At 37.7% G+C, this 27,500-nt stretch overlaps 1 protein-coding gene and 1 long non-coding RNA gene across 2 annotated transcripts in view; both read left to right on the top strand.

The window, feature by feature from the left end:
• The window catches only part of LOC140940986 (uncharacterized), an 11,993-nt gene extending 950 nt beyond the window's left edge, over positions 1–11,043 (top strand). The window contains exon 3 of the long non-coding RNA XR_012166402.1: positions 10,978–11,043. This is a non-coding gene — a long non-coding RNA (uncharacterized lncRNA). The remainder of the gene's footprint in view (positions 1–10,977) is intronic.
• A 1,964-nt stretch (positions 11,044–13,007) lies between these two features.
• Positions 13,008–27,368, top strand: LOC140949062 (uncharacterized). Its single transcript, XM_073398311.1, has 6 exons — positions 13,008–13,077; positions 15,263–15,331; positions 15,460–15,662; positions 18,441–18,566; positions 26,222–27,278; positions 27,344–27,368. The coding sequence occupies exons 1-6, from the start codon at positions 13,019–13,021 to the stop codon at positions 27,366–27,368; spliced, it is 1,539 nt and encodes a 512-aa protein (XP_073254412.1). The 5' UTR covers positions 13,008–13,018.
• The last annotated feature ends 132 nt before the right edge of the window (positions 27,369–27,500 follow it).

Below are 27,500 nucleotides of genomic sequence, written 5' to 3'. Positions count from 1 at the left end.
TACTGTTGTTTATAAATCTTAATCAAGGCGCTGATATCAGTTAACATAGATTCAGTCAAAGTCTAAAAACTAATCTTCCATTTAAAAACTTATAATAAAAACAGTAAATAACCTTTAAACCAATGACTTTAAGCTATCACTGTACAAAGAAATCCACAAATTTGTTTACCAAACATTAGGAGACCTCCACTTACCAATGGAGGGAGGGGGGAGGGGAGGGTGGTTTAAGAAAAAGTAATCTCGCAAACAGGCCTAAAAACTCATTCATTGAGCTAGATGAAAAGATCGAGAGTTAGAGATGCAAGTAAATTCTAAGGATGTGTTAGTAATTTTGCTAACCAGAGATAGTCGATTATTGTCCAGTTTGCACCATTCGTCGTTAAAATCCATCGTGAAAGCGATGACTATAAAGTTCAACCCTTAGTTCGCTAATGTAAGATCAATGGAAATAACGTATAACAGTAGGCGTTGCTGATAAGATCAAGGGAACGAAGAGGCGAAAACAACCACATGCGTTTGGTGTCTGATAACATTTTCCCTTTTCGGCGTTTCCTTAATAAGCATACCGTATTTATTTGATTAAACGCCGCATTTTAGAGCAGAAAAATTAATCCGCTTTATGAGCCGCTTTATGTATTGCAGTAGTATTAGCATGCAAATTATGAAATTGAGAACAATATAGAAAATGACTTTTCAGACAAGCACTAAAACATGTTTCTCTTTTTTTAAAATTCAAATGATCACTTACCATCAAGAAATAAATTGGAATTTAAATAAACGCCGCCCTCGAATAAAAGCCGGACTCGAATCACGAAAAATTTAATAAACGCCGCGGCGTTTAATCGAATAAATACGGTATATTAAATTTTAAATTTACGTTAAAGAAATGATCAATGATCAGACACTCACGCTTTGATTCAGCCGTCTTTCCCCGGGGAGGAGGAAGATCGGACCCGAGAATACAGCGGTAGAAATTCAGCCTATCTTCATGCCCAATTGATTGCTTAACAAAGTTTGTAGATGCCGAATTCATTTTGCATAGCGACGTTTATGATTACATCCGCCTTATCGCTACTTTTTAATATTTGGTTTTTGAACCTTGGGTCATCCTTTGCAGATTATTCAGGTAATAATGGTTACGGGCAATCTAAATTTCTTATGATGAAGTAATACACCTTATTCCAAAATGTTGGCAATAATAGGGCCTGTTTACAGGGAGGTGGAGGACTTCGGTAGATGAGGTAACCCGCTTAGGTGGGATAACCCCCTGTCCATGCAATATCTCATTTTAATTTGAACCAGGAACCCATTTCCTGGAACGGGAAACTTCCACGGCGTTTTCACTGGCCAGTTTATTTTCAGAACGGTTTTGGCACGAATTTAGGATATCTTTAAAGTCCCACAAACCAGTCAGCAAAACCTACAGACCTAAAAATGATAATTTTTGCCTTTTCAGTTAATGACGCTACGTTTTCATTTTGATATCTTTATACTTCGAATGCGTTCATAGCGTGGTGAATATTCCATTTTCGCGAGAAAAATTGCCCTAAAATGTGTCTAAAAATAAACCGGTCCGTAATAATCCGTGACATAGGCCTAGTGTGAATCTATCTTTTTGTCGAGGGTCGAGGGTCGAGGGTTCCATGTCGAGGGTCGAGGGTAACATTTTTTTTTTCCAATTTTTTTTTTGGAAAAGGTAATAATCGATGCAATCAATGTCATTAAAACAAATAAGAAGAATTTAAAAACCAAATGGCGCGTGAACATCTTCTAGTTGTTGGGGGGGGGGGGGGGGGGGGGGGGTGGAATAGAGAAAAGCTCCGGGACATCCCAATTTGTTTTCGAAGAATTACATTTATAACATTAACACCCCGGAAACCCATACCACGAACAGAACACGTTACTTGAAAACACTGATTTTAAAAAAAAATGTTGTAAACAAAAGTTAAAATGTCGTAAAACAAGAATGAGTGCTTTGAATTATGAATTTCTGGTCCAAGCAACAAGAATGGAAGGAAAAAACTCTTATTGCGTTTTAAAATGTGTCATAAAATGTGTCATAAACGAACAGTGCAATCGTTGGAGCCGGGCGTTGGAGTCTATCGTTTTGCAGAGCTATTAAAATGCGCGAACTCGCATGGAAATCGCCACCCACTAACGAAGAGGTTTAAAATAGAATAATGCCTGGTAGCGACTTTCGGTGATCGAGGTGAACATCGGCATTTGCCGACGCTTTCCCATTAAAATACAATATATCTTTCTAGGCCACAATCGGTCATATCCTTGTGAACGTGGACGTGGTGGACGACGTGAACGTGAATACGAAAAAAACAGACGTACGGTCCATGTCTCCCATTGATCCAATTAATTGTTTTACATTTGACACATTTCTACTAAAGATCTGTTGTTTTGAAAAGTTGGACATGAATAGGAAAAAACGGAGTACTGCGATAATGCCGTTTATCGTGAACCGTGAATACAAGTTTTTTATTCCCGAAAAAAAAATCGACTGTGTTGAAAATTCTGTTTAACTGTTTGAAATGTTACAATGTCACACAAGCTAGGCCATTCCTGTACAATTTTTCCGTGGTTCCTGATATAAATTTACTACTTTTAACATCATGCAAGAAACTGGACAGTGTATTCCAAGTCTGTCTTTTGCGGAATTTTTTTTTCTTTAAATATTCATATAGTGTACACTCTTTTTTTCTTTTTTTGAAAGTTCGCATAATCGGTCTGCTTCGATCTGATCGCTGTTCGTGAATACAAGCTCCCCTTTTCGTGCTAAATAGGAAATAATCGCTGAAGCCGTTGTGAAGAGAGTTTTTGCGCAGACACCTCTGATTTCTGTTTTTCATGCACACTAGGGATAAAGATGTGTACAAAATTAGTTTCGCCACATGACTTCCTATTGTCCCAGTGCCGCCATCAACTGCGCCGATAAGTGTTGGTTTTGCGTTCCTTTTGTGTTTCAGGGTGTTTCAAATTTCTGCAGTGATACACTTTTTAAGCTGCAGAACATAACGTTGGTAATTAAAGGAGTTTATTATTGCAGCGCGACTCGGGCGATAGCATCAACCATCTAATATCACTCCCCGGGGGGGGGGGGGTACTCGCAGAAAAATTGGGTAGGGGTGTGCGGCCCGCTTCCCAAAACCCTTACCCTATTTATGACCAAAATCTGCGATTTTCCCTACCCTATTTATGAAGGAGGGGGACATGATAAGGAAGTAGCTTCTTCTAAAAAAGTGCATTCAAGACTACAGTGCAAAAATCGTTACCCTATTTATGACCAAAATGGCGGCAAAATAGCCAAAATCGATACCCAATTTATGACCAAAACGGCTGAAAAACCCTACCCTTTGGGGCCGCACATACCTATATAGCCCATATTAGGGAGTACCCCCCCCCCCCGGGTATCACTCTAGCTGCGCACCTACGTACCTAGGTCCCGGACCTAGGTCACGATTTCCGGTGTCGGTGATTATCGATGACTTGTATTTTAAAATTTCATGGCGAGTTTCTACTTCATTGAAAGCACGACAATTCGGTCGCATACAGTGGGATAGCTTAAAAAACCGGGTTAAAAAACAAGAAACGGTGAAATATCCATAGTCAAACTACCCCACTGAACAGCCAAGCAAGGCAGAGAAGAGGCAGACGTGACTGAAATATAAGCCGCGAAGCAGGGGCACCCAAACACTTTTTCGCTTACTACTTTCAAATCTCTAGAAATGCATTCTAAGCGGCGCTATAAAAGTTGTATCTGTTCGGTTCTTTCTTGGGCAACATGAATCTTTTCGAAATCACTTAGGGCCTCAGTAAAATTTTTCGAAAATTTTAGATGCAATTTTAGGTTTTACGAAAGTGAAAATTTTTCTGATTCCTCTCTCCATCGCATTTTCTAATCCGAAAATTTTAGATTTCCTTTTTCTACGAAAAATAGGCTAAGTTGGGGACTGAAATGTGAAAAACTAAACTTTAGAAAATCGTAGGGAATTAATTAGATAAGCTACGAAAATTGTACTTGAATGGAACGACCATCTAGAAATTTTTAGCCTTCCTCAAGTAATAGAAAATTGTAGGGAATTTTTGACATTTTTGCTTCTCCGAACAGATACTTTACAGAAAACAGTCGTTCGGCGCCCCTGCCTAAGCTCTATGACATTTTTTTTAGGCACAACCTGTCTACCTTCACAGGAAGGGAGAAGGTTCTTTACTTTTAAGCGAATTCGAATGTCCACGTACTATTTTAATATCGATTAATAAAACAACAGCAACAACAACAACATCACATTTTCTTTATGGATGTCCCGGAGCTTTCTCTATTCCACCCCCCCCCCCCCCCCCCTGTCCCACCCAACAACTAGAACATATTCACCCGCCATTTGTTTTTTAAATTCTTCTTATTTGTTTTAATGACATTGATTGCATCGATTATTACCTTTTCCAAAAAAAAAAATTGGAAAAAAAAATGTTACCCTCGACCCTCGACATGGTACCCTCGCCCTCGACATGGAACCCTCGACCCTCGACCCTCGACAAAAAGACAGACTCGCCTAGTGTGGGAGTTGCTCTCTCCGGGTTATGAGCTGCTCTATGAACACGTTGACATGATAGGTGGGGTTACCCACTGAGGCGGGCTATCAGGTCTGAAGGGCTGAAACAGTGATAATTTGTTTGATGAATAGAATTCTTTAAAATAGATACATATTTTGATTTTTTTGACGAAAGACAGAACGTGAAACAGTAGTATAGGGCGCACCGAATTATCCTTATTTTTGAGCAGGAATCTCATAAGCGTGAGCAGGAATAAATTAACGTCGCTGACGTCATAGGCTATTGTCCTCATCTCATGAATAAAATGCGGTGGATTTAATTAAGTATACTGGTTTGACCGGTTAGTCAGGTTCTATTTTTAGCCTGGTTGATATAACTGGTTTAATTTTGTTTTATGACATAACCGATTGTCTTGAACTCATGAATAAAATGCGGTGGAATAATTTAGCGTCTATGTCGTAATACTCTGTTGTCTTGTATTCATGAATAAAATGAAGGGGAATAAATTAGAATCTATGTCGTAATAACCTATTGTCTTGAACTCATGAATAAAATGCGGTGGAATAAATTAACGCCAATGACGTCTTAACCTTTTGTCTTGATCGCATGAATGAACTGGCAGGGATGCCATTAAGATAAGGTCATGTGCTATTTTTAGTTGGTTTAGGATTTCTAGTTACTTTAAGGTTGATAAACGTCTTCGTTTTCGATTGGTTAGTTAGAAAATAAGAAACGTTTTTATTGGTTAATTCATACTGTCTGAGGAGTAAAGTCAAACTTGTCTGTGACTTAAAATCACTGACTTTTGGCGGGCAAATCGTGCATATTAATGAGGGCAAAGACAAACTGTAGCTCTTGTCCTATCTGCTGCTGCTGTGATTGTCCTAGTTCCCGTTCACTGATTTTTGGCGGGCAAATCGTGCATATTAATGAGGGAAAAGGCAAAATAGCTCTTTTTTACACTGCAAACAACGTTTTACTTACCCCTCTCCTTTTCACAATTTTGCTATTTTCCTTCCGCAATTTTTTTATTCCCATTTTTCCCTCCTCCTCCTCATTTCTATTGTTTTCCCTCCACCACCACCACCACCACCGCCACATTTCTATTGTTTTCCCTCCACCACCACCACCACCACCACCGCCACCACATTTCTATTGTTTTCCCTCCACCACCACCACCACCACCGCCACCCCATTTCTATTGTTTTCCCTCCAACACCACCACCACCACCACCACCACCACATTTCTGTTGTTTTCCCTCCACCACCACCGACACATTTCCATTGTTTTCCCTCCTCCTCCTCCTCCTCCTCCTCATTTTTATTGTTTTCCCTTCTCCTCCTCATTTTTATTGTTTTCCCTCCTCCTCCTCCTCCTCCTCCTCCTCCACCTCCTCATTTTTATCGTTTTTCCTCGAAAAGGCCAAGAGGCTAAAATCAGGCCTATATGGCCAAACTCAAATGTGATGGTCTGATTTTAGCCTCTTGGCCTTTTCGAGGAAAAACGATAAAAATGAGGAGGTGGAGGAGGAGGAGGAGGAGGAGGAGGAGGAGGAGGAGGAGGAGGGAAAACAATAAAAATGAGGAGGAGCAGGAGGAGGGAAAACAATAAAAATGAGGAGGAGGAGGAGGGAAAACAATAAAAATGAGGAGGAGGAGGAGGGAAAACAATAAAAATGAGGAGGAGCAGGAGGAGGGAAAACAATAAAAATGAGGAGGAGGAGGAGGAGGAGGAGGGAAAACAATGGAAATGTGTCGGTGGTGGTGGAGGGAAAACAACAGAAATGTGGTGGTGGTGGTGGAGGGAAAACAATAGAAATGTGGTGGCGGTGGTGGTGGTGGTGGAGGGAAAACAATAGAAATGTGGCGGTGGTGGTGGTGGTGGTGGAGGGAAAACAATAGAAATGAGGAGGAGGAGGAGGGAAAAATGGGAATTAAAAAATTGCGGAAGGAAAAAATTGTGAAAAGGAGAGGGGTAAGTAAAACATTGTTTGCAGTGTAAAAAAGAGCTATTTTGCCTTTTCCCTCATTAATATGCACGATTTGCCCGCCAAAAGTCAGTGAACCGGAACTAGGACAATCACAGCAGCAGGAAATAGGACTTGCATAATTACATTAAGCCTCCGTGATTTTAAGTCACAGACAAGTTTGACTTTACTCCTCAGACAGTATGAATTAACCAATAAAAACGTTTCTTATTTTCTAACTAACCAATCGAAAACGAAGACGTTTATCAACCTTAAAGTAACTAGAAATCCTAAACCAACTAAAAATAGCACATGACCTTATCTTAATGGCATCCCTGCCAGTTCATTCATGCGATCAAGACAAAAGGTTATGACGTCATTGGCGTTAATTTATTCCACCGCATTTTATTCATGAGTTCAAGACAATAGGTTATTACGACATAGATTCTAATATATTCCCCTTCATTTTATTCATGAGTACAAGACAATAGAGTATTACGACATAGACGCTAATTTATTCCACCGCATTTTATTCATGAGTTCAAGACAATCGGTTATGTCATAAAACAAAAATAAACCAGTTATATCAACAAGGCTAAAAATAGAACCTGACTAACCGGTCAAACCAGTATACTTAATTAAATCCACCGCATTTTATTCATGAGATGAGGACAATAGCCTATGACGTCAGCGACGTTAATTTATTCCTGCTCACGCTTATGAGATTCCTGCTCAAAAATAAGGATAAGTCGGTGCGCCCTATACTACTTGAAACAAAAACCGCGAATTTTTTGGAAACACGGCGTTGTTTCCTTTGACGCATGCTCATTTCAGTTAATCAGAACACGGAGCATGTGGGAAAAAGACTAGGACGAATTTTGAACGCTCGTTTTTTACTTATAGACAATTTTTTTTACTGAATTTTATTCGAGAAACGTTTTTATGTAGTTTGAATTTATTTTCATGTGCTCAGCCGACATTAATTGCGCGGACTAGTTGCTTGAAATTAATTATTTCCAAAATTTATTGACTGTGGTTACTTCTGCCGAAGCAACCACTTTGAATGAAAAAATACATCAGCTTACAACAGCGAAAGAAAAGAACATTGGACTCATTTTTTTTAGAACTTTGATTTGCATAACCTAGGTCTTACTGGGAACAATTCGTGATAATCTTACCGCTTCATGAACCAGCTAGTCCACGCAATTAATATCTACTGAGCACATGAAAATAAAATTCAAACAAAGAGTTGAAACTCGAATTTTGTTGGGAGGGCGGGGGGGGGGGGGGGCATGCGTTTTACCGGCTTAATTTATTCTCTCAAAAATGCACTAAAACAATTATAGTAAAACTTAACTTGATACTGGGGTTTACAGTGGCATAATTTCCTATTCAAAAAGGTAATTTCTTTGATTGAACTTTGACACAAATACCTTAAAAACCCTTGCTCCCTCAGTTCTGATTTTTACCCGAGCGAGCACGGCGCCCACGAAAGAAAGAGTCCTTAAAGCAAAGTTTCGTTGCTTGAAGGTGTCATTTTTTCTCAGAGGGGTAAGTTAGTATTTTTTCAAACTCTTCCTTTGCAATCTTGTCCGTTTACAGTGTATTTTCAATTCGATGACACCAAATTAATTACTGAATTTTACGCCACGATGGCATGGAGCAGCCACCTTTTCAAAACTTGAAATAATTTACCTAGGAGCAAAAATATTCCTTTCAGTACCACCCTAAATCACTCTATGTACGTGCGCCGCAAGTAAAAATGCTTTCCCTTAGCAACGCGAAAAATAGGTCAGAGGGCCCTTAAATGAAAGTCTCGAAGTTAAGGATCGAAGTCCAATTGGGACCTCATTAAAAAGCTCGGATTTTTTTATAGTAAAAACTCTTTACCCCAAATTCGAAGCCGAATTTAGACGATTTTACTTGAAAACCAATGTTTCTTGTAAACAGAATGATCGAATCTCTCAAAATACGACTTAAAGGGGAAGAAAACATTATTTTGAAGATATTCAAAGACCAGTTACCCGTTTTTTCGCGTAACTTTGATTTGTATTGATGGAACTATTCAGACCCTTGTTTCCAATGATTGTTAAACTTCTTTGTTCAATGCTCTATATGGGACTTTTTCGGGTGTTTGACCAACCAAGACCAAGTGACGCAGCATGTGAACGTTAGTAGAATCATAGTCAGGGCGGATAAAGGTTGGGCGGTGAAACGAGCGCGTCCGAGCAAAAAGGTGTGATGCAGTGGACTGGGACTCTGCTTAGAAATGTCGCTTGTTTTCGACTTCGGTCAGGGTTTGCGATGTGGTTTGTACATTAGACACTGCCGCTGTCACTAAATTATGGCAGCTTGATTTGTTTTCTTGCACTTTTTCCTCGTTCCTTTGTGCTGGTACGCTGTCTCCGAGAGGCAAATGTTGCTATTTTTTGCGGGAGGTTTAGTTGGAGTAGTCAAACATCTCTTTCAAAGGGTTTCTTTTATTACTTCCATGACTCTACCACTGAATTATATTTTCGTTCTGCTACTCACCAATGTCGATGTTATTCCAAAACAAAAACAACTAAGTACTGTCTAAAACACGAAGGAAAATCTCATCTATGTCATCCATGGCAAAACTAAAAGACAGCAGTAGATGACGTGTATTTTATAAATGCGTGCAGCTCGTGCAAGGTGAAATTATGCTAATTTCAATCACCATCATCCTTCTTTTTAATTTTGAAAAAAACATCTCATACGTCTTTCTGTTTCTTCGAAACTTCAAAATTAGTTTCCCCTCAGTTTTTACTGTTTACCTTGCTTTGTTTTAGAGAGAAAAACGGAGAAAAAACCTTACAACTAACCTCAATAAATTTTGTTTACATGCGGTTGCCGGATTTTGCAACGCATTGTGCGAATCGCCATGGCGCGTTGCACCCGAGAAGCAAAGTTTGAAGAAGTACAACGCCACTATATCAATATATATCAATCTAATTTTTTGTTATGTTATATAAAATTTATCCCCCTTTAACATATGTAAAAATTGAGGTTAAGAAGTGTTAAGCTTTTGAAAACGAAACGGTGAAAGATGATTAGGTGATATTTAGTGGAAGGGGGAGGTATTCAACACTTTCAAATAAAACTCAAATTTTGGCATTATACGACCAACAAGTTTGACTTATAGACGTACAGACACAAACATATGAAACTTTTTATTGATATTGTTATGAAACAAATTTATCTATTTAACATTGTAGCCTGAAATTACAGAAAGAAAACAGGATTTCCAGTTTGCAAAAAGGAAAATTTCGCCGGCCTTCAAGAGCACCGGAAGCGCGGAAAGAGCGCTCGTGCCAGTCCTACTCCGCATCACACATTAAATGAAGAGCGAAGCGCTCGTTTCACCGCCCAACCTTTATCCGCCCTGATCATAGTGATATAGATTGTTTCAGCGCATTTTTGATCGATAGACGGGCGAATTGACCTTAAAAGGTTAACTCTGGTTGCTGCTTTCTTGTAAGTTGTATCAAAATACATGTATGATGTATAAGGCTCAGTTTGATTTAGGTCTAGGTCTAGGTCTCGGTCTAGGTGTACGTACTTATGCGAAAACTCCCTTTAACAGAGATATTAAGTTCCTTTTCTTGAAGGTTGATTCTTTATAGTCTCAGTCTTGCCATTTTTTCGGGTTGATGATCAGTATCTTCGAGCCAAATTTCTCGATGATTTTAATTTCCAATATGATTTCGTGTGGACTGTCAATGTTCTTTTGAAGGGAGACTGCAGTGTCAGTGTTCCCAGGAAAAAGTTGACACTAGACGAAACGGTGTAATTATCAGCGAAGATATCGACAATAGCTGAGGGTATATGCTTGATGAAAGTAAGAAGTAAAAGGGGGCCAAGAATACTTCCTTTAGGGACCCATTGTGTAACACTAAGGATGGTCGACTTGGTGCCGTTTATGCGGACATACTGCTTTCGATTAGTAAAGTTTTCTAAACAATTGCAAGTTAAAATCATCGATTTAATATGCCTTCAGTTTTGCAAGAAGAAGGTCATGTCTTGTTGTAGTCACATATGACCAGCCACATTATTGTTGCAATACCCATGTCAAAGAGCAACTGGTTCTACACTGTAAATCGGTCGGATCAACTTGGAGCAGTTTCGGTTGAATTTTCTTTTTTCGAAAACCAGACTGCAATCATACAGGCCATACAGCAGGTTATTTCTAGAAAGGTACGAGTACACTGAGTCATACATATGCCTCTCAAAGCTCTTGGATAGAATCAGATAATTAGAAAATCGGAGAATGTCGGAAAATTGTAATGTCCGTTCTTAGGCGGACAACCTCTTGCACGCCAAGCAAAGTGAAATGTAAACGTTTGAAACCATTGGGATTTTTCTTTATAATTTTTTTTTTCGCCGCTATCGCCTTTCCTTTAAATAACAACATTTGTTGTTTTTTTTTCAGAATGCTTTCAGATAACCCGTTGGAGATTATTGGATCACATGCATTTACAGTTCCAACAAATGACCTATTAGTGTAGGTTTTCGAAGCATTAAAGTATTGAAATAAAGGAAAACGATTTTTTCCTTTCCTTTTTTTTACTCTGTTTTGTAATATATGATTTCTGGAATATATTCTTGGTTTCCAATATTATCTATAAAAATTCTGGAATAAGCTCTTGTTTTCCAGAACGCTTTTTTTGACTTCATAATTGAGCGAGCAACTCAAAAAACCGAAAGCTTGTTCTATTTCAGCTGCTGTACATCAACTTAGATGTATACCTGCTTTCTTTCGCTGTGTTGCACATTGTTTTTTATGTGTTATTTTTTATGTCCTGAATAATGTAACACTTGGCTGACGTCACAAATCATAACGATCACCGCAAAATCAGATAACGGGATTGCATGTTACGGATGGATCAAGGTTTATTTTTACTTTTTCGTAATTAACAAATAAAGAAGCATTGCCTTTACTCTTTTCTATCGTAAAGCACGCAGGAAGCGGCTAGAAGTACGAAAGAAGTGTAGGGGGAAACACGTTTCTCAGTCCTACTTCTTTTGTGCTCTAGCCGCTTCTTAAGTGGTTTACAACAGAATAGAACACAGGCAAGCTTCTTTATTTGCTTTACGATAAAGAATCCGTTAAATTCCCCACGCATTGCTTTCTATTTTCTAAAGCAAACTTTATTTTCACAGGGAACCAGAGTGTCGTCAGCATGTTCTACTCTCAAAAAGCAGGCTTGAATTAGCCAATCACAATCATTTTTACACTGCAAGAAAAATTTGATTTACACCAAATTTATGTACTCGGTGCAAGTATGATGCAAAAAGTGCAAACTAAGGTTAAATCATGATGGTAAATACCGCATTTACCCACGAATTTACAGCCCCATGTAAACTGGTACTCTCCAAATAAAAGATGCTTTTTCAACCAATCTTATTGCGTGTTGTATCGGAACTTTATTATAACAAATGATAAACAACAGGTGGCACAGGTTGACATCTCTCGCTTTCTCCGACGAAAACAAGGGCAAAAAATGCACTAAAGAGACAATAGCGATAAAATAAGAGAGGCGAAGAAGCAAAAAAGGCCGAGAATGAATTGATAAAAGCAGAGAACTTTAAAGATTAAACAGGTTTGAAAAGATAAAAGTTTGGTAATAATGAAATCTCTCAAAACAAAAACCATGTAAAATACAGTGCTGTGGATCATGATTTAGAGATTCATTTCATCAATTAAAATCTTCATTGTCCATAGTGCTATTTTTACGCTTTTTAAAATTATTTTTTGGTATTTTAATTTAATAATGTTGCTATTATTTCTGTTATCATTGTAGACAGGGAATACTAAAACATGTGCTTAAACCACACCTAAGGGACCCTATATGCACTTTACACCTAACTGACCGGCCGGGCCATTCCCGTCGTAATGAGAATTTCACTTTTAATCAAAACTATCCAGTCAGATCAGTCAAATTCTAAATAGCATGCACGAAGGAAATAGTTTGGAAAAAGCCTATTTCATTTCCAAAATGGCCTGTCCGTCCATGGTCAGAGCGGCCATTCTGACTTTTGGAGAACACTTTAAGTTAAACAGACGAAATAAAAGGATACTACTACTTTGATGACCACAACGCGGGACAAATTAAAGTTCTTTATTCCTTGTAGAAGGATCTCTCCCACTGATAATTGTAATTGTCAAAGTTGCCATCAAGAAGATGCGTCAGGCTTGAAAAAAAAAAAGTGCAGGCGATGTAAATTTTCGCACTCCCTTTTAAGTCTATCCTTCATCTCCTTTTTTTCTAGCATGAATTGTTTTTCATTTGATTATTTTGGTGCTGCCCTGACACTAGCTCAAATTAAATTATTATAAATTATTTGTTTAGGAGAAAACTTTACATTGGAGATACACGTAAGGTTTTATCAAATCAAAACGGTGGAAATGCGGTGATCTATCATAATTAACGCTTCTTCCTTATTCTTTAAGATACATGATACGAACAAACATGAAGACAGCTAGCCTTAGATCTTTCCATGGAATTAAGGACCATTTCAGGACTAAAATGTAAGTACGTTTCATATGTAAACTATACTTGTAGTTGAATATCACAACCGATGTCTTAGACTCAAAATTGAAGAAAAAATTGAAACAAAGGAAAAAAGCGCCTGTTTACAGTTTCGTCCAGGGCGGATAAAGGTAGGGCGGTGAAACGAGCGCGTCCGAGCAAAAAGGTGTGATGCAGTGGACTGGGACTCTGCTTAGAAATGTCGCTTGTTTTCGACTTCGGTCAGGGCTTGCGATGTGGTTTGTACATTAGACACTGCCGCTGTCAATGAATTATGGCAGCTTGAATTGTTTTCTTGCACTTCTTCCTCGTTACTTTGTGCTGGTACGCTGCCTCCGAGAGGCAAATGTTGCTATTTTTTGCGGGAGGTTTAGTTGGAGTAGACAAACATCTCTTTTAAAGGGTTTCTTTTATTACTTCCATGGCTCTACCACTGAATTATATTTTCGTTCTGCTACTTGCCAATGTCGATGTTATTCCAAAACAAAAACAACTAAGTACTGTCTAAAACACGAAGGAAAATCTCATCCATGTCATCCCTAGCAAAACTAAAAGACAGCAGTAGATGACGTGTATTTTATAAATGCGTGCAGCTCGTGCAAGGTGAAATTATGCTAATTTCAATCACCATCATCCTTCTTTTTAATTTTGAAAAAAACATCTCATACGTCTTTCTGTTACTTCGAAACTTCAAAATTAGTTTCCCCTCAGTTTTTACTGTTTACCTTGTTTTGTTTAAGAGAGAAAAACGGAGAAAAAACCTTAAAACTAACCTCAATAAATTTTGTTTACATGCGGTTGCCGGATTTTGCAACGCATTGCGCGAATCGCCATGGCGCGTTGCACCCGAGAAGCAAAGTTTGAAGAAGTACAACGCCACTATATCAATATATATCAATCTAATTTTTTGTTATGTTATATAAAATTTATCCCCCTTTAACATATGTAAAAATTGAGGTTAAGAAGTGTTAAGCTTTTGCAAACGGAACGGTGAAAGACGATCAGGTGATATTTAGTGGAAGGGGGAGCTATTCAACACTTTCAAATTAAACTCAAATTTTGGCATTATACGACTAACAAGTTTGACTTCTAGACGTACAGACACAAACATATGAAACTGTTTATTGATATTGTTATGAAACGAATTTATCTATTTAACATTGTAGCCTGAAATTACCGAAAGAAAATAGGATTTCCGGTTTGCAAAAAGGAAAATTTCGCCGGCCTTCAAGCGCACCGGAAGCGCGGAAAGAGCGCTCGTGCCAGTCCTACTCCGCATCACACATTAAATGAAGAGCGGAGCGCTCGTTTCACCGCCCAACCTTTATCCGCCCTGGTTTCGTCTGGCCTTTTCCGCGATCTCAACTAGTCGAAACGAGCGAAAAGAAAGTCGAAACTGGATCACGAAGGTGGACATTGAGAGCTAGGAAGGGAGGGCAGTATTTTTTTGTGACGCTAAATCTTTTCTTCATTCGTCATCACTAAATGGCGGGTTGAAAGCAATACAAATATCTCGTCTAGTTTCGTAACAAATGTGATGAGTCAAAAGCCATAAATTAAGGGATGAGTCTAATACTGCGGATCACTGCGATGTAGCAAATATTTACTATAAGTACATTTTTTAACTCTTTTATTGTTCAGAGGGAAAAATTAAGATTTCAGTTGCTCTTTTGTTAAAAAAGTGGATACTATCAAACTAAATAGTTGCAAAGAGGTTAATCTTTTAACTTTCTGTACAAAAAAGAATGCCTGTAGTTTCCTGCTACATAGACTCACCTCGGCAAACGGTTGATTTTCCCCGCTTCATCGATGGCGTAAAGGGGCGTAGGGACAATACATGTGTGGCGAAACTTTGCTTTGCATTTTTTTCCTTTTTCCTCGCTGTTTTGCCGTTTTCTCTCGTCAAATACAGTACAATTGGATAGTTTCTTTACAAAAATGCTAAAAACGTGTACGTGTTAGTCTGTAAAATTCGTCTTTTCCCTTAATATTGAATACAAGGGTCCAGATTTAAGAGAAAATTTGCAAAGCACAATTATTAACTTTCGCGGATTCAAAAACAGAAAAAAAACCTGTAAAAGCTTCCACAACAATTCCGCCGGGATCTGATTGTATCAGTTACATATTTTTTCCGTTTGCAAACTTAGCGATTCTTATCATCTCTCTACCGCTCTTTTTCAATAGAAGTTTGGAAGAAGGAAAAATTGGGATTATGAAATTCTGGGATGCAGGATTCAGCTACACAATTCGTCTGTGAGTTAATTAGTATGATAACAAAGATATCAGAAATACGAATATTATGTGCAGCTATTTTTGTCTTCATCATTAGCCCCTACTAGATAGCGATTACTTAGTCTTTTTTTTCTTATTTTTCATTTTAGCGGCGTAGGGTATGATGATTCTGAATATATCGACATCTCTTCCTTCTTTCCTTATCCTTGGATGGCAGACCCACTACTGCCAGCTTTTAAACAATCTGGATTTGCCAATCAAATTCTTGGAAAATACAAATTACTACCATGTTCACTGGGGTGGTTCGTTAATGCCTCCTCTGAAGCCAAGAAATGCATAGAGTGTCCAGCAGGTAAATTAGTTCTTAGTCTAACTGACAATATCTTTAAATCTTTAAATCGTGGAGATTCCCTTGATATGGACAATTTGCTGTCATTGTTTAACGTGAACTTTATAGAGTATCAGATGAAAAGTTTTTCTTTCTTAATAGAATACTTAAAGCAGAGAGATCTTTCGGATGTCTGCAATTTTTTTAACCAAAGAACAGTCCTCGCCAATTTTTTTGGTCTCAGGAAAGAATTCCATTTCCGGTAGCCTAACATTGACGGTGTTGATCCACTAAAATAGGATAATCATAATGTTTAGTAATTATAAATACAGTAACAGTTTCAGGTATTGGAACTGCTTTTTATTCACGATAATTGAGGCCGCCACCTTTTTAAATTACCTGACTACTGTTGACTGCAAGTTACAAAATGAATCTAACATCCTGCTGGAATCCCCAGCTGATATGAAGCAAACGTTTAATTGTTTTGATTGTACCATGTGAATAGGCTTCAGTAGCCTAAACTAATGTGCGTTATCTCAGTAGGTTTGTTTTTTAGCTGCTTGTCTCGCTAAAAACAAAACAACTTCTGGGACCAGGTTTATAATTACGTTGCAACTTGTCTAGGAGAGCCGACCTTTCAAGAACCTTGTTTAAACTGTATTCCTTCATTTTTAACCCTGTTTTGTGGGCGAAAAAGTGTCCCTTCCTAAAGAACAAGACAGGCTAACGCCATCACTAAAAAACTTCGCATAGTTTGAGTACCTCTCCAGCTTAACCGATTAACGTGATGAAATGTCAGTTATGACCTTATGACGTTATTACTGTAAAAGTTGACATTTTTCACCATTAGATACATTTTTCTCGTCTTTAGAATCCAATTTCATTGATGGTGTTATTTACAACAACACTGAACAACAACAACTGTATTTTGTACTCCACATTGATTTACATTGTATAAAAAATACTATTAAATATATAGAGAGTATAAAAAAAGGTGCCCATAATAATCATTGAGGGCTAAAAAGATAGGGCAGCCTTACATAGGTTATTAATAAATGTTTTTATTAAGGGTCAGGTACACACACGACACACAGCTACACAAAACACACACAAACAAGACGGAAAAAATAGTAAATAAAACAAAAAAATTCTTGCACTACTTCTTAAGCTTGATCAAACGAAGACTGCCCCTATAAATTCACTTTTGCCCTCGTGGAGAAATTGGGGGGGGGGAAGCAGAAAAAAAACAAGTACTCACATTTTCATTGGGGGCAAGTCTCGTTAGAGCGGACACCGTCGGGACCACGAGTCAGGGGAGCAAGGAGAAATTTCTTTTAAAAACTTTGGTTTATACATTAACGTGTTAAGAATTAGATTTGGTGTAGAAACAACTTTAGCTGACAAAATATTTGGATGGACTGGACGAACTTATTAATGGTAGCAAGACTAGTCTGCTGGCCTAAAGAGGTGGAGAAGATGGAATTTCAATTAATACGCCGCAACAGAAGAAAAGCGATAACCTGAAGAAAAAGAAATTAGATGTTTTAAAAGAGAGAAACCAATGTTATCGCTATTAAATGTTGAAAGATCCCGTTCGTTTTCCATCAAAATGAGTGTTACAACAGTAAAAATTTGTTGTCAGGGTCGATAAAAAGTGTTTCTGAATCCTTCAAATGTTTTAGTCCGCAAACGCCTGTAATCTTTGCTGGGGATTTCGGTACAAGAGAGATGTTACTAACAGCGACGCGGCCTCAAGGCGAGAGAATTGACTTTATTTCTAAGAATTGTAGCAGTGAAATGCCGTTTTTCCTTCTGATTGAAAGAATTGTGAAATAAAGGATTAAAACATCACAAGACGGTCATTTTGAATTTCGACGCTGAGTGTTTCCGACTCTCAAGCCTATAGTTGCCTTGTTAACAATATATAACGTCAGCAAAGATATTATAGTAAGGTTTTTCTTAAAAAAACAAACAAACAAGAAAACGAACGTACAAAAAAAACAAAAAACAAAAAATGACTTAAGATTGATAATGTGCCTACCTGCCTACTTGCTTTAAAGTCCCATTCTAAAATGTCAAATCCAAAATTAAAGTATACTTTCTTGTGTGAAAAGGGAAACAAGGCAGAGAAAAACACAAGCGAGATATATTCGAATTTTTTTTTTTGGTTTACACACATTGTCCATTTCGTTGGACTGTCGTCATTGTCAAGTCAAGCCGGTTGTCGAATTTCTTTTTCTTTTTGCCACCCCACGTGGCTAGCTAAGTAAAGAAAGGAGATATATTTAGCCTTGAATATGGAGTTATATTAATTGAGCTTTACACAAAGTTATCAAGTTTTTCGTCTACACAAGGTAGTGAAATAGACGGATGCGCTTTCGAACACATTCAGAGTCTCAAGGCCTCGGCGACACCTGCACCCATAACAACCCTAATACTTTCTCCTTTTGGGTGTGTGAAGTTTACATGTAAGACAGAAGCTGATGTTTAGTAGATACATTTTATTACTGGACACAATACTTTTCTTTATGGCTCGGTGAACAGACCTAAACTCCTGGGAAAAAGAAAACAAAAACTATACATCTCAAAAGGTGTGTAATAAATTAAACTTTAATTGCAAGGTTTACATGCGCTCAATTTTTTCTTTCACGGGGTAGTTGATTAAATTATGCTGTTATAACTCAGTTCAATATTTTTGAGAGTTTAGGTTCCCATTAAATCCCAGTAAGTTTTCTTTTATATTATTTTTACTTCTTAATTTCCCTTGGTAGTGATTCATTTTTTTATCCTTTCTTCTTCCAGGAGGTTTCTACTCAGACCAGCTGGCTTTTGTAAATGACAGCTGCCTTCACTGCAAAAATGGGACTTTTGTCCATTACAATAACGCTCCAGGGAAAAGTCCGTTTGATTGTAAGACATGTCCAGATGGTGAGTATGTTAAATCCCCTCTGTTACCTCGTCTGTTTTTGTATATAAGGCTCATATTATAAACGCATCTGGGGAAACTGGTTATAACTAAATGTACATTAATATTGTATTTAAGTTATGATTAGAACTAGAGGTTAGAAATTATGATCGTAATACTGCCAGAAGATGCTGAGCAGTAAAACATCATCTGAGCCGAAACGATAAATGGCGATACACATAATTTAAATCAGAGACTCTTTTACTGAGCCAACTAATAGTTGTGGGATAAAGAATTACACCGGAGTGACTTCCTTGTGATTCGTTAGTTAATCGGCCAATTTGCAGTCATACTAATTTGAAACTGTTTACACACGAGCCACAATGAGTCAAACGTAGCGCAGTTACGCAGTGAGAGTGCGTGATATGATTTTAAATGAAGTTTATCGTGACACCGCTGACTAACATCCTGACAAAAAAAAATCAGATAGAAAGGGCTAAATAGCAACAGAACGCCAAAGAGACCCCAGGAAATTACCCAGGGATTAATGCGCTGCTCGCCTTGGGGATCGTTGCAAATAGGTAGCCCATAGCGACAAGGGTGCTGTCTGAGGAAGCTGGAATTAAGAAAGTTAGAAAGCTCTGACAAAGAAAAGAAAGAAAACAGAGACAACTATAGAACCAAACACCCTGCATTCTTAAAGATAGAAAAGGAAAAAATAATTTAAAAACTGGACAGCATGACAATCCGATTAAGTATGCCGGAGATGTGTCTAGTATGAATGACTTGAACGCCTGACTACCACAATTGACACTCCACGAAAAGTTAATGATATGATCGCCGCGAAATCCCAACTGTTACATTACAAGGACCACGGATCAAATTGACAAATTACTCGTAACCTTATAGCAAGCACCCGATGTAACTTGTACGTACAAAGCGAGCACAACTAGGTAAATTCAGTTAATTTATACCTCAATGAAAATTCGATCGAAAACCACATTTCATTGGTCAGGAACATTTTGACAAAAAGAGAGCAACAAGGCTACAACTGAAACAAGCCGTGGTAATTTAATACTGACTTTAAAGGAGCACACATACACATAAACATGCTTATAGGTGAATAGTTGTTTACTTTCATATATTAATAACTGTCTTCCTGCATACTAATAAGTGGATCAAAAGCCATAATGTTTTTCGTGGATAGCTCTACTTATAAGCGGCGCGTCCCTTTTACCAATGCAACGGAAACAAAATATTACCTGGGCTCAGACCCGATCTCCTCTAACCCTGATTGGTTAGTTCAAACAAAAGCGCGAAGATTTTAAATGCGCTCTCGACGCTAAACAACCCGTTACAAACAAAACATAGACAGAGCTAAACTGAAAAATCTTAAAGTCAGTTGTGATTGGTTATAACAAAACCGTTTTCTCCTCTCCATCGCGATGAGCGGACTATGAGCAGGGCTATGAGCAGGTTGGTGCATGTGAGTTTTTAGGAAAAGGCTAAGTGATTTCAGAGAAAAATCAGACCCCCCCCCCCCCCCCCCATCCGAGAAAAATAATTTGCAAACAGTCCAAGAGTGAAACAAATCTTACATTGAGTTAATAGCTCTATCAAATTTAAGAGCCGTAATGGCTCTTGATCACAGTAGATAAGGCCTAGTGGAAAACAAATTCTTAGAAAACAAATCAGGCCGAAAATCTTGCCAAAAAATCTGGTGGTGTGTAAACCTGAGCCTTTAATAAAAATAATAATAATAATAATAATAATAATAATAATAATAATAATAATAATAATAATAATGAAGGCTTAATATCAGTACACCCATGGTACGGCTCTTCGCCTGATATAAAAGTAAAATAAGAAAATTAACATAAATCTGAATTATGAATTTGTGAAAACTAGGTAATGAACAGTAAAATGTAATTATACAATATATACATTATTTAAAACTAGGCAAGAAATCATTCCGCCCTATTCCGGCAGCGCTCCCTTAAAATACATAATGTTTGCTAACTGAAGGATTTAAAATTATCACAACATTTTAACATTGGATGGCAGAGAATTGAAGAGGGTTGCCGCGCTATACTGAAAAGTGTCTGAGGCATGGGGAATAACTAGATTTATGGTACTTGATGACCGTAAATTTCCAGCATGTCTTACTTGCTCAAGATGAGGGTTACTGGGCCAATCAAGAGAGTATATAGCTTTTTGCGCGGCCTTTAGAACCTGCCATTCTCTATATACGTTCTTTCATAGGCAACCAGCCTAACTTAAGAATAGAGTCAATATTGTTCACATAGCGTCCAAAAACAAAACTGGCTGCCGCAAACTGGATGCGCTGTAACCTTTTTAAAAGGCAATCAGTAATTGGATAGAATATTATTATAAATTGGATAGAATATTATTATCACTTTTTATACATCACATTTGAGGTGAAACAGTGCTACGAAGGGCTGATTTTATCATACAGATCTCGGACAGAATGCAGTATTTCACAATTTTTACATCAATATCTGGTCGTTTTATAAAAATATTACAAAACGACCAGATACCGTAAAATTCCGAAAATAAACCCCAGGGCTTATATTTTTCAAAGGCTCTTTTGAGGGGCTTATATCTATGTGGAGGAAAATTTGCGTTTCAAAATCGATTGGGCTAGCCTCACAGTTGGAAGGAAATTTACCGTTTTGGCTTTGTTTTACTTTGTATTTGACGGCAATTTCCAAGTACAAGCTTGACCCCGGGGGGGCTATATATGGAGGAGCGATTTAACGGACGGTTGTTTGCGTTACAAGTTTGGGGGACTTATATTTGGAGGGGCTTACAAATGGAGGGGCTTATTTTCGGAATTTTACGGTATTGATGTAACTTCAAGTGAACCAAGGGAAATTCACAAGACATGTGCGCCGTTTGCGAACTTCATTGAATGAAAAATCTGAAAGAGAAGCAAATCAAGCAACCAAACGGAAAGTTGCTCTCTTAATAAAGGAACGTTGAGCAAATTTTCGGGTTAAAATTTTTGCTAGGAATTAAGGGTGATTGTCAGTAAAAATCAAACATAAATCGAAAATTCGTAGCCACAGTCAAAAAACTGATTCGGCTCATATTTTGTCCAGGGAAAGGCTAAGGTACTACCTTCCGTAAAATGTAACTAGTTTTTTGAACGCTTTTCTTTTGAGAAATAATTTTGCCGTATTTGGCTATTCGCTAGCTCAAAATTTCAGTATGTTCAAAATAATCATGTTCAATCTAAAACATAGCAGCCAGTCTTCTTTTGCTATAACTATTCAGTAATTTCAAGCTCTTGTCACGGGACAACCCCAAAAGAAGTGAATAGGCGTTTCTTGGGTTCCTTGACAAAATAGAACAGGGATTGGTATCTGCTGTTTGAATCTTAAAAAAAATATTCCTTTCTTGAAGGGTTCGTTCCCAATTTTTCTGACGTGTGATCGGTCTTCAAAACTACGGTTATTACTATGATGTTAGAGTTATCGATTAAAAGAAACCACTCACATCTAGTCTTCATTTATTTAGTAATCCTGGGTTCAAACTATGTACTAAGAAGTAATACAGGTATCAAAGGTCATAAAAATCTCGGCTATGACAAAACGTTTAGCACCCTTTATTATATAGACACGAGTGTTTTACTGGAAAATATACCACTCGTAAAATTCATAAAAACTACATCCGGGACTCGAGTGGTTTATCTTCCATAATCTCACACGTGAGTTTATCGATGACGTAATTTCCGTAATTTCCATCCGAAATTTGTAGGCGTCTTGCGTCTTTTGAATTTTACTTACACATTTTTCAAAGCTTTGCTGATAGTTTGTCATTGTAGAGCCCTATTCAGCTCAGTGTTATTTCTGAAGATCATTGTAAACAGTGTCTTACTTTGCTGTACTGTAAATTTGAGCCGTCACGATTACTTTTTGGCGAAGAAAAATCTATTATTTTATCGATGTCATTTTGTCTTTATAATAAAAAGAACATTACACGGCGGCTAGAAGATATGAATTTTATTTTCTCGTGGCAAAAACAATATTTTACTCACTCGCTGCGCTCGTTCGTAAAATATTGTTTTGCCACTCGAAAATAAAATTCATATCTTCGCGCCACCGTGTAATATCCTCTATATGTTCGACGGTATAACGTTTGTCTTTATTTAAACATTTCCGCTAACATTCTAAAAATATTTAGAAAATACACCCATTTTTGTCATGTTTACGTGTCAAGCACCAATAACTGTAATAACCTAACCTCCACTTCGAGAAATCGGCTATAGTCAATCTGATTGAGCCAGAGAAAGACGACTAAAGAAAACATTTAATGGAAAGTAACGGGGAAAGATATATAATATATCAAGATGTGAAACAGCTTTATATTTATGTTAAACGTTGGTCTTGCTAATTATTATACCTGGTATCAATTGGAGACAAAGTTTGCATTTGTGATTTACCGTGTTTGTGCGTGAATGTTCTATTCAATTAAACTGTATGGGAATTTATTGTTGTGAGGCACCCCCCCCCCCTCCCCCCCCATCATGGTTTAATTTTTTGGCGTTACCTATACATGCCTAACAGCAACCGGAAATTTTATTTTTTTATTGTGAGTTTATGTACACCCTTCATAGATCGTAAAATATTAGTCACACGGAGGAAGCTTTTAAGGGAGGTTTGAATTCTTCATATGAGGCTGTTTATGAAGGACAACTATGTGTAGTTTGAGTGATGAATGTTATAAACAACTGAAAAAATGCAAGTTGTGTCCAACAAAAACCAAAAAAACGGATGACAGGACAGCTTGCAGTTTTAGGAGCAGTAGTTGTATTACTGTCTGTTTTCGATTGAAAGCTGGAAAAATTATAATTATAATTAACAACTAAAGAAGCCTTCACTGTGCTCTGTTCATGCAGTTTTAAAGCACGCAAGAAGCGGCTAGAGCGCGAAAGAAGTGTAGGGGGAAACACGAGACGTAATCGAGTGTTTCTCCCTTCTTCTTGAGTGCTCTAGACCGCTACATAAGTGCTTTACAACAGAACAGAGCACAGTCATAAGGCTTCTTTATTTGTTTTGCGATAAAAAAAATCCGTTAAATTCCCCACGCATTGCTTTCTAATTTTCAAAACAAACTTTATTTTCAAAGCAAACCAGAGTGGCGTCAGGATGTTCTACACTTTCATAAATCACGCTTTATTAGCCAATCACAATCCTGATTAGGAATAAGATAAAAGATGTCAAAACATCAAAGCTATAACAAAGTAAAACGAGCGAAACGTTCAGTGAATATGAATGCTGAAGAAATGTACTTCTACGTTCAAAAATCAGTTTCTAAAGGTAAAAAGTGCTTTTGCGGCCCATGAAAACCTGGACGTCATTAACATCACATATTTGAAAACAAACTGCTTCAGCTTCGTATCGCCTGAACTGCCCAAAAACCAGGGGCACCCAACGACAATTTTCAGAAAATATCTGTTCGGATGACGATTTGAGATCTAGAATTTTCGGAACATTTGTTGTAAAATTTCTTGCTTGGCTGCCTCTCCTAGGATTTTCGAACATCTAAAAATGGTATAATTGCCCATTTTTAACGGATTTTTAACCTCAAAAGGTCACCTAGAATTTTCGGGAGCGTTTTTCCTGGCTGAAATTTTCGAAAGTTAAGTGTTGATCCCTATATAATTTTCGTATCACTAGACTTTAAGCTAGAAAATCCAAGCAGATGAAAAATTTTTAGGGGATAAAAATATGCCGTTTAAAAACTAAAATACGTTTAATAATGCTATATTTAAGTGGTTTTGAACTATATTCTCGTCGGGTGCCCCTGAAAAACTGAGCCTGAAAGTAAAATTTTATAAAATTCGTCTTCCCAGAAGTGATGGCGCCTGTAGTCTCGCGATCGTGTTTTAAGCTAATATTATGAATGGAAAAACTCACAACAATAGACAGAGAAATTATTCTTGAAAATTTTGTTATTCGAAGACTAAGAGGTTAATCGGATAAGCACAATCCAAATTTCAATACAAAATCTATCGCAAATCACGATGTAGTTTGAAATTTTTCTTTAGCGCCAATGGCAAAATTTATAGAACGTTTGTAAAACATTTATACATAGTAAATTCCCTTTTAAAAACGTAACTTTCTTGACCACAGAGTACAATATACCTGAAAATTCTTCGCTGTCTTAATTGGGTTCAAAACAGGACATTTTGCGCTCCGCCGCGAAGAAATGATCGTTGAATTCCTCGAAGGACCATTTTGTAGCTAAAAGCTCTCCTTAGTCCACACCAAAAATAACTGAACATTCGTTTGAACTTTCCCTCAATTTCCATTTGTGTCTTTTAACGGTGTATTTTTAACCCAGAAATGTGGAACTTTGGTCTGAAAACCCACCGCCGCATGGTGTGATTCACAGATGGCACGACGGCTTTGTAGTCAAGCCAGGTGAAGCGTACCCCCAAGATTCCATTAATGAATTTATTATTGGAAAGTTGAATTCGTTGGTAAATGTGGATTTCAGATTTATCTCTTCATTCTTGCATGCGTAATGAGCCGTGAATTCACACGAAATTACGACATTTCTACCGCCTCAGTTTCTCTGAATTTGATGTAAATGTAATTTAATCCATTCAAAGATTTTCAATCTGACCAAACACAGAGAAGTTCTTGTAAAATATTCACTGCTCATTAGGCATGCAGGAATGCTGATTTGAATTTGACACTAGTTTCTGGAACGACTAAAGGATTCATTTTTCAAATAATCAATTCATTAATAGAATCTTGAGGGGTACGCTTGACCTGCCTTGACTGTAAGGTGATGTTACATGAGACGATTCGCAACAACGATTTTTCGCGCAACACAGCGTTGCAACATTGTTGTAACATTGTTTCGAATAGTTACAATATTATTCCAACATTGCATCACTGTGTTGAGCTAAAAATCGTGGTTGCGAATTGTCCCGTGTAACATCACCTTTAGTTCCGTGCTTTATACTCTCGTGAAGCATGCTTTATCAACCAACCAGAGTGTACGTTACATCTGAACTTTATTCTAACTATCGGGTAATTTTTGTTATCATGGAGGCTTTCTACTAAAAATTCAGATGGGTCTTCGTTGGTGCGGGAACTATTTGGAGAGAGTTCAGCTGAAAGTTCCTTTGTTCCCCCTAAAATGTATAGTCCCCACCTTAAACACTTCCGGAAGGAAAAAAAAAAAGAAACTATCACATCCATATTTCATCTCCTCTGTTCTTTTTATTGTATTAATTTCTTTGCAACAACCCCAGTTGCCCGCGAACAGAGAAAGGTATTACTAAATCTTCGGTTATCATAGTATTCTATATCGCTAAACGGGCCTTCGTTTTCAAAATCAAAAATTCGGAAGAGCGAATGTGCAAATTTTCTTAGTGAGTAAGAACGAGATGATTATGTGTGGTTTATCTTTAACACGTAATTACTAACGATTTTTTGTGACATGCATTGTTCTAAAAAAAAGAAAACAACAATAACAAATGAACAAATGTTTCACTTGTTTGGTGGAAACGCTATTTCACCTTGTTACTTTATATAAGCATCTCCCGTCACCAAAGAATAATTCATATGTTTTAAATAACAAAATTGAACGGATTAGTTACGATATTTTGTAACAAATGTTCGATTTCCTATTTTTACAGGTACAGAAACATATGAATTTGCAGGGTTTCGGGCCTGTAAGTGTTTGGATAATTACTACCGAACGAATTTGTTTGGGAATTGTACACTATGTGAGAAGAATGGAGGACTAAAATGTCTGGATGACTTTGCGAATCTTACAGCTGGCTTTTGGTGGAAGTGGAAACATCAGACACACTTAGAAGTGTATAGAAACTTCATTAAAAACGTAACCAATTTCTCCTTTACTCCTGAATTACACAAAGCAAATGATTCCGGCATTGAGTACCCGTACACCATACCTCAACCGTACAGATGTCCCATAGCAGAAGCTTGTAAGGGAGGTTTGAATTCTTCATGTGAGGCTGGTTATGAAGGACCGCTATGTGCAGTTTGCAGTGATGGATATTACAAAAAACTGAAGAAATGCAAGTTGTGCCCAACAAGAGGATGGATGATCGGACAGCTTGTAATTATTGGGGCATTAATTATCTTACTGGTTATACTTGTGGTGTGGAGAAGCAAGAAAAAGAACAAAAAAGACGCTGGACGATCTTTCCTTGACAAGGTCCTCGGAGAGATTAAAATTGTTATTGGTTTTTATCAGGTGCTGTTTGGTATCATGGAGGCGTTTTCATACATAAAATGGCCTGGAAGTCTTTCCGTTATTGGGGAATATTCAGATATTTTTCAGATGAACATTCTTCAGATAGCTCCTCTCCACTGCATCTTTCCTCACTTGGAATTTGACGCACTCACAAGTTTATTTGCAGTTATGGGATTGAATATTGCAGCAGTCATCGTCGCCCTTGCTAGCCTTGCCCTTGCCACTTGGATATCGACACGACATATGTCGAATGAAGAAGAAAAAATGAAGACAAAGGAGCGCATTAAAGCGATAGTAAAGAGAAATCTGTTTTTCTTTCTTTTCGTCACCTATCTGAACACTTGCCTAAAAACAGCTCAAGTCTTACCTCTTGCCTGCCATAGACTCTGCGTTGACCCCAAAAAAGATGAAAGCTGCGAGGAGTATTTGAAGGCCGACTACAGCATTAACTGCAAAGGAGAGAGATATAAGCGGTTAGTCATCGTGGGATACTGTTCCATTGTGTATGTGATTGCTTTGCCTGCTGCTGCTTTTACAGCAATTTGGAAAAGGAAAAGAGCTGAAAAGAAAAATGAATCAAGCGACACAAATGGTTCGGAAGAGCAAAGTACCGTGCAAACGGGGCTTCGTTTTTTGCACGAAAACTACAACCCTCGGTGTTGGTATTGGGAGCTGGTGGAAACATTTCGAAAGGT

Source organism: Porites lutea, chromosome 1 (assembly GCF_958299795.1).
Source record: "Porites lutea chromosome 1, jaPorLute2.1, whole genome shotgun sequence".
NCBI lineage: Eukaryota > Metazoa > Cnidaria > Anthozoa > Scleractinia > Poritidae > Porites > Porites lutea.
The sequence above is the reverse complement of the archived record's forward strand: the minus strand, read 5'-3'. Positions and strand labels throughout refer to the sequence as shown.